Source organism: Suncus etruscus, chromosome 14, assembly GCF_024139225.1.
Source record: "Suncus etruscus isolate mSunEtr1 chromosome 14, mSunEtr1.pri.cur, whole genome shotgun sequence".
Classification (NCBI taxonomy): domain Eukaryota; kingdom Metazoa; phylum Chordata; class Mammalia; order Eulipotyphla; family Soricidae; genus Suncus; species Suncus etruscus.
The window spans coordinates 95935704-95943462 of NC_064861.1; the positions used below are offsets into that span (position 1 = coordinate 95935704).

Below are 7759 nucleotides of genomic sequence, written 5' to 3' on the forward strand. Positions count from 1 at the left end.
GGAGAAACAGTCCTGGTAATATATATCTACAGCAAATAATCCACACAGACAGGTGGGGGAAAAGCAAGGAGGTCAGACGCAGAATCAATCCTCTGTCAGCCTGCTAGAAGCTCCAAAATCATAGAGCCTGCCAGCTAGCTGCCCAAAAGACCCTGAGCACCTCTCTTGACAACTATGTATTAAGCCCTCAAAAGCGCCCCCAACTGGAAGGCCGTAGGTGGGACAACAGGCAGAGATAAGGATATTATAGAGAAATATTATAAGGCCTCCATATATAACAACTGACCAGAGAGCAAAGTTTTAGGGGCTCTCGCCATTCATTCAGGAGACCCACGTTCACCCCAGCTTGACATTGGGAACCCCAAACCTGCAGGAGTGATCACACAGCTAGGGGTCAGCCCTGACCACAGCAAGCTTAGCAATCAAAACACACAGATACACATGCATGACTAAAAACACACTAAAAACAATGTTTTCTTCCTTTTTTTGTTTTTGTTTTGGGTTTTGGATCACACCCAGCATCGCTCGGGGGTTACTCTGGGCTCTGTGCTCAGAAATGGTTCCAGGCAGGTGGCACAGGATTTATTTTGAAGGGGAGGTCCACACCCGGCAGTGCTCTGGGGAAACTCCTGGCTCTATGCTCAGAAATTGCCTCTGGAAGGCTCGGGGACCATGTAGCACACCGGAATTTGAACCACCGTCCTTCTGCATGCAAGGCAAACACCTTACCGCTGTGCTATCTCTCTGGCCTGGTAGGTGGCACAGGGGATCATATGGGACACCGGAATTCAAACCACAGTTCATCCTGGATCGGCTGAGTGCAGGGCAGATGCCCTACAGCTGTTCTATCTCTCTGGTCCTGCTATCTCTCCAGCCCCAATGGTTATTTTCCTAATTCAACCCATGTCCTGTCTCTAGCCTCCAATGCTTTGGTTCTAAAGTTCAATGTTCCTCACTCTCCTGTCAAATTCCTACCTGAAATAGGGAAAAGACAGGCAAGATTTGGGGGCCATGTGTCAAGACCGAATCCTCCCTTGGGACTCTCCTGCTAGATGTTTCTGTTTCCACACAGGCTTCCTGGAGGTAACACAGTCGAGGCTACTTGGCGGTTCTGACCCCACGACCAAAATCCATATCACTGTCTGACAGAGTAGGGTTCCCTCATGTGTGAGGAGTTGATGGAGATCCTAGAACCTGTGAGGCTCTGACGTTGGCAGGGCCAGAGATAAGCTCGGGATGAGAGTCTTGTGTCCACCAGACACACAGGGTCATAGTGCTGGTTCCATTCTTGTCCCCTTAGTGTGCCAGGGTGGGGGTTCCAAACTGCATCCCTGAGCCCGGTTCTATAACCCTTTTTAGCCACTTAGTCTGAATTTCGGGTCCTGCATTTCAAGGGAGCGCAAGCTTCATGTTGGTTCCAAAGTAAGTGATATTGGTCAATGTCAGGGGAATAGTCACTACAGGTGAGTCAGACCCTGTTTCCTTCCTGTCCCCCACTGACTCCTGCTCCTACTCAAAAACCACCACTTCTGCAAAGCCACCTCACAGCGAGGAGGGGGGCCAAACTACCAAAACCCTTGGGGGAAACTGAGGCTCAGAGGGGCTCTTGCTGCTCATCCCTGCAGTGGAGTCACAGGGACTTGCCAGACACTGTTCCTGCCTGCTTGAGGGCACCACACAGGGCCCATATCAAGAGTGGAGATGAGTTACAGTCCTGTGGATAGGGATACAGGGAGGTATAGGAGGAGGAAAAGGAAGTGGGGATAAAGAGGTGTCCCCTGGGGCTCGGAGAGATAGCACAGTGGCGTTTGCCTTGCAAGCAGCTGATCCAGGACCAAAGGTGGTTGGTTCGAATCCCAGTGTCCCGTATGGTCCCCCGTGCCTGCCAGGAGCTATTTCTGAGCAGACAGCCAGGAGTAACCCCTGAGCAATGCCAGGTATGGCCCAAAAACAAAAACAAAAAAAAGAGGTGTCCCCTGGATTTCTGCCCAATCCCTCAGCTCAGATAGGGGTTCCCATGTTTTTGGAAAGCATGCTGCTCTCGGAGACCCCATCCAGGGTGAGTACCCAGGGAATGTAGTGACCAGGAGGGGGATACTCTGGGTGAGGGGAAAAACAGGTTCGTGTCTCCCCTGGAAGGAGCGACTTGGGGAAGTCACATTTTAGCTGTTCCCCTGAAACAGATTCTAGTTCCGGGGAGGCAGTTCCCTTTCCTGAGAATCTGACGTGACACCCTGTGACCAATAGGACCAGCCCAGGGACACATCCCTTGTCTGTCCTGTGGGCACTGAGTCCCACCAGGGCACAGCCGAGACAGGAGGAGATGAGATGACACCCCTCCTGGCCCTGCTCTGTCTGGGTGAGACTCAGGGGGGACCTGGGACTAGGGGGCAGGAAGGAGGCTCCCTTCGGACTCAGGACAGACTCTCATAGAGACTCTCCCTCCAGGGCTGAGTGTGGGCACCAGGACACCAGTGCAGGCAGGTGAGTGTGACCCCAGTCCCAAGGCCCCCAGGACAGAGCCCACAGTGGATATAGGGAAAAGCAGTTTTGGAGTGAGGGTGGGAGATGTGGGGGTCCTGGCATGAGAGCTGGGATTGGGGCATGTCTGTGACCAGACTCTGTTTTCTTCCAGGAACCCTCCCCAGACCCACCCTCTGGGCTGAGCCAGGGTCTTTGGTTCCCTGGGGGAGCACCGTGACCCTCTGGTGTCAGGGGACCTTAGGGGTCAAGACGTTCCATCTGTATAAAACGGGAAGCTCATCGCCCTGGGAAGTGCAGTTACCACTGGAGCCAGGGGACAAGGCTAAGTTCTCTGTCTCTTACATGACAGATTCAGATACCGGGATTTATTACTGTTCCTTTCTCAGCCTCACAGACAGGTCAGACTACAGTAACCCCTTGGAGCTGGTGGTCACAGGTGAGACTCACCCAGGGCTCAGGTACTGCCCTCATCTGGCAGGAGAGGGAGAGTTCTGCCCTCAAGGTTTGAGAGTGACCCTGTAACCCCTTTCCCCTCTTAGGCCTTGACCGCAAACCATCTCTCTCAGTCTCTCCAAGTCCTGTTGTGGCCTCAGGGGAGACTGTGACCCTCCAGTGTGGCTCAGATCGGGGATTTGATACATTCATTCTGACTCAGGAGGGAGACCCTGAGAGCCCCTGGAAACTTGGTTCACAACGAATCCCCAGTTGGCAGCACCAGACCCTGTTTAGTGTTCATCCCAGTCCCCTCCGCCACAGGTGGTCCATTCGATGTTATGGCCTTTTCTCAAACACACCCCAGCGCTGGTCTGACCCCAGTGACCCGCTGCAACTCCTGGTCCTAGGTGAGGCTCATCCTGGTCAATCCAGGTTTTCAGCTATATCAGATTCTTGGGGTCTGTGCTCAGAGAGAAGCCCCATGTGAGTGGGGTGGGTGAGGGAGCATGGGGGTCTGGAGCTAGAAACAGAGGCTTGGGGGACATTGTCACCGACACTGTCCCTTGACCCTACAGGTGCATCTGAAAAACCCTCCCTGATGAGCCTGCACGGCCGGATTGTGAGCCCAGGACAGACCTCGACCTTGCAATGTCACTCTAAGAACACCTATGACAACTTTGCTCTATACAAGGAGAAGAGCCAGAACGTCTACCAGCACCCTGGCCATCAACCGAAGGCCGGGCTCTCTCAGGCCGACTTCCCCCTGGGTCCTGTGAGAGTCTACCATGGGGGTCGGTATCACTGCATTGGGAGACACAATTCCACCTCTCTATGGTCAAAGCCCAGTAACCCTGTGGACATTCTGGTGGCAGGTAATGGGTCATGACTCTGTAGAAACCTCAACTCAGATCAGGCCCTGGTGAGATGATGGTAGGATGAGGATGTTGGGACCCTCATAGGGAGGGATGAAGACCCAGAGTGAGGGGCCTAGATAGAGGCCCTGAGACACGGGTCTGGCCCAGGAATCCTCACCCCTTTTCTCCTAGGACAGTTCCTCTACCCTCCAACCCTCTCAGTGGAGCCAGGCCCCTCCGTGTCCCCAGGAGACAATGTGACCCTGCTGTGTCAGTCCAGAGACTGGAGAGACACTTTCCTGCTGGCCAAGGAAGGGGCAGTCAACCCCCCGCTGCACATCAAAGTGGATAAGACAGAGACCCAGTTCTTCTTCCACCCTGTGACCTCAGCCCACAATGGCACCTACAGGTGCTACAAATCCGACAGCTCCAGCCCCTACAGCCTATCACACCCCAGTGCCCCTCTGCAGCTCCGGATTTCAGGTGAGACCCAACTCTGTCCCCTCCATCATGGTCAGCTCAGGGCCTGTCACCTGAGGCTCTTGCGTGATGGGGATGAGAGCTAAAATGATCAGTAGGGATTTTCCCTCAGATTTTGTCACTCCTGCCATTCTCTTGGTGCCCCCAAAGTGCTGGGTAGGCAGGGTCCCAGGACTGGTACAGTAGAGGAGATGGGGCATCTCAGACTCAGCCCACTCCTCCCTCGTTCTCTTCCAGGACCCTCTGGCGATAGCAGGACAATGTCCATGACTGTTTTGGGTGAGTTTCTGGGGCACATCCAGGGAAGAGATAAGACTGGGGACCAGGGGGATGCTGAGGAGGGAGACAGGAAGGATGAGGGGTGTGACAGAGAGGTGCTAAGCCCAGAGACCTGCAAGGGGATGAGAACAGGCAGAGAAGGGATAGGCAGGGATGCCCAGTGACACCTCTGCCTGTGTCCTGCACACATGGGTGATTCTGGACCGAAATAATCCAGATCCACTGCTCATCGGGCTGTCCACGGCCTGCGCCCTGTTTGGGCTCCTCCTCCTCTTCCTTCTCCTTTTTCTTCGCCACTGCCGCCACCGCCGCCAGCAGGCTGGACACCGCAAGTCAGGTGAGTGGGGGAATGAGGCCACTAAGAGTCTCTACCACAAGCCCCAGCCCCGCCAGAGCTTTCTTTCCACTCTCCACAGGAGCATCCAACCCAGAGCCCCAGGACACAGGCCTGAACACCCGGTAACCTTCCACTCAGTCTTCACCCCACCTGCCCACAACCCTCTCTGGCCCCGACACTGCCCTCTGCTCCCCAGGTCCCACCACAGAGCTCAAGTCCAGGAAGACAGCCCAGGTGACAGCTACAGGGAGGATGGATGGCTAAGGGTACAGGGAGCCCAGGGTCTGGGGCAGAGCAGTGCTGCAGCCCAAGATATCTTAGAGGACTAGCCAGGACACATGACCACTCCTCTTTCCATAGAGGCCATCATCACCCACACAAAGTCTGAGGAAGGGGCGCGACTGAACCCCAAGGTGAGCCTGCACTGCCCCAGCCCTACCTGGGGTCCCCTTTCTTCCCACATGATGGCTGCTAGAGGACCCCACTGAGTTCAGGCTCAGGACCAGGAGATGCACCTTGATCCCCTGCCTGCCTTCTGGGGTGCATCTGTGTATCAGGCTGATGAGTTAGTGGAGATCCCTGAGCTCCAGGGTCCCCAAACTCCTGGAGCCCATGTGCACAGAGAGTTTATCTTTATACTTACTCTCACATACCTACTCACTCACACAGTCATACACAATAACACACATGCAATCACACCCCTCCTCAACCCCGCTGAAGCCCAACACTGAGCCCTGGAGCGAATGAAGGGGAGAGGGAGGGAGGGAGGAAATGAAGAAGGAGGGAAGGAGGGCTGGAGGATGGACTGATCTGGGGAGCAGTAGCTGAAGCAAGGACAGATGTGAGGCTCAGAGCATCCAGATGTTCATGGCTCAGAAGGCAGCCTGGAGCAGCTGTGTGAGCCGAGGAGAGGAATTGAGGTCATTGACACTCCTGTCCCCCCACTACAGAGCAGGCAGGATGAAGACCCCCATGGAGCAACCTATGCTCAGGTGAAGCACGCAGGACTCAGGCGGGGAGTGGCCTCCTGTACCCCACTTTCTGGAGCCCGGCCGAATGCACAGGACAGACAGACAGAAGAGGACACACAGGCAGGCGGGCAGGTGGGTCTGTCTGCTCTAGAACCCCAGAATCTCTGCATGACCTCTGTACGCCTGACCCCCAATTCTTCTGCAGACAGAAACAGCTGAGGGCCACCTAGAAGTGACCTACGCGCAGCTGAACCACCTGGATACTGCAAAGGAGACCACAGTGCCCCCTTCCTCCCTGTCAGGGGACTCCTCAGAGGAGCCCAGCGTGTATGCTGCTCTGGCTTTCCACTAGCCCAGCAAGGACCCAGCCCGGTCCCGGGACCCCAGGAGTTAATGTCCCCACGTTCTGGAAATAAAGCACCAGGTTTCTGAGTCATCAGTGTGTGACATGACAACCAAGCCAAGAAGGCAAAATTTCAGGGGTCAGAGTGAGATCACAATGGGGTAAGCATCTCCCTTGCACATATGCCTGATCTAGGTTTGATCCCCAGCATCCCCCAGGAATGACAACAGAGTGCAGAGCCAGGAGTAACCCCTGAGTGCTGCCGGGTGTGGCCCAAAAACAAAAATAATAAAATAAAATAAAATAAAAACAATAAAAAAATTAGCCAGGAGCAATTTCTGAGCACAGAGCAAGGAGTAACCCCTGAGTATCACCGGGTGTGGCCCAAAACAAAGAAACACACAAACAAAAATAATAAAAAGAAGACAGTTTTCCCAGAGTGAGTAAGAAAAACATACTGGCTGCTCTTTGGGGAACTCAATACTATGAACTTGTCAAAAAATGGCCACTGGAGCCAAGAAATAGAACAGCGGTAGGGCATTTGCCTTGATGCAGCCAACCCGGGATGGACTCAGTTTTGATTTCTGACATAACATATGTTCCCCTGAACCTGCCAGGAGTGATTTCTGAGTGCAGAGCTAGGAGGAACCCAAGGGTCGCCAAGTGTGGCCCAAATACCTTTCAAAAAGGGAGGAGCACAGCAGTAGTACAGAGCGGAATGTGTTTGCCTTCAACAAGGCAGATCAAAGTTTGTTCTCCATCAGCCCATGTGGTCCCCCAAGATCTGCCAAGAATGAGCCCTCATCACCTTCAGGGGTGGCTCAAATGGAAGCAAAAGAGCCTAAAATCCAGGCCTACTGCTCCCAGTCATTCCCAAAGAATACCAAAGGTACAGCAAATACATGTGGGTAGGAAGAACGCTTGTCTTGCATTTGTGAGGCCCTGGGTTCAAATCCGGGCACCACCAAAAAAATATTCCAAATGAGTGTAGAAGGAAAAACTGGTAAGAATACTGTGGATGAGGGTGAAGTGCTAGTACAACATGTAGGGCTTTTGCTTACCTTGGACATGGCAGACCTGGGTTTGATCTCCAGCATCCCATATGGTTCTCCAAGCACTACTAGGAATAATTAATTCATCCCTCCTTGTCTTCTTTCCTTCTTTCCTCCCTTTCTCCCTCCCTCCTTTCTTTCATTTTTGTTTTGTTTTGTGCCACATTCAACAATTCTCAGGGGTTACTCCTGGCTCTATATCCAGAAATCATATCATTTGACTCTTTTCAGGCTCAGGGATCATAGAAAATGCTGGGGATGAACCCAGGTCAGCCTCGTGCAAGGCAAATGCCCTCCCCACTGTATTACTGCTCCAATCTCCAAGAGTGATTTTTGAGTGCAGTTAGGCAAAACCCATGACCAAAGTAGGGGTTACCCACCAAATAGTTAAATGAATAAGAGCCCAGGATAATAGCACAGTCGGTAGGGTATTGCCTTGCATGCAGTCAACTTGGGTTGATATTCCCAGCATCCCATACATCCCCCAAGCCTACTAAGAGTAATTTCTGAGCGCATAGCCAGGA

General features: G+C 53.3%; 1 protein-coding gene across 1 annotated transcript; it reads left to right on the top strand.

The window, feature by feature from the left end:
• Positions 1-2325: 2325 nt before the first annotated feature.
• Positions 2326-5133, top strand: LOC126028700 (leukocyte immunoglobulin-like receptor subfamily A member 6). Its single transcript, XM_049787632.1, has 8 exons — positions 2326-2359; positions 2449-2484; positions 2636-2920; positions 3024-3326; positions 3495-3791; positions 3966-4256; positions 4750-4869; positions 5066-5133. Exons 1-8 carry the CDS (start codon positions 2329-2331, stop codon positions 5131-5133), a joined length of 1431 nt encoding a protein of 476 aa, XP_049643589.1. The 5' UTR covers positions 2326-2328.
• The last annotated feature ends 2626 nt before the right edge of the window (positions 5134-7759 follow it).

Bases quoted from the DNA above. Each gene is read 5' to 3' on its own strand.
- LOC126028700 (XM_049787632.1), top strand. From the start codon at position 2,329: ATGACACCCCTCCTGGCCCTGCTCTGTCTGG. The intron at 3,792-3,965 runs GTAATGGGTCAT...CTTTTCTCCTAG, and splicing joins TGTGGACATTCTGGTGGCAG to GACAGTTCCTCTACCCTCCA. The intron at 4,257-4,749 runs GTGAGACCCAAC...GAAATAATCCAG, and splicing joins TCTGCAGCTCCGGATTTCAG to ATCCACTGCTCATCGGGCTG.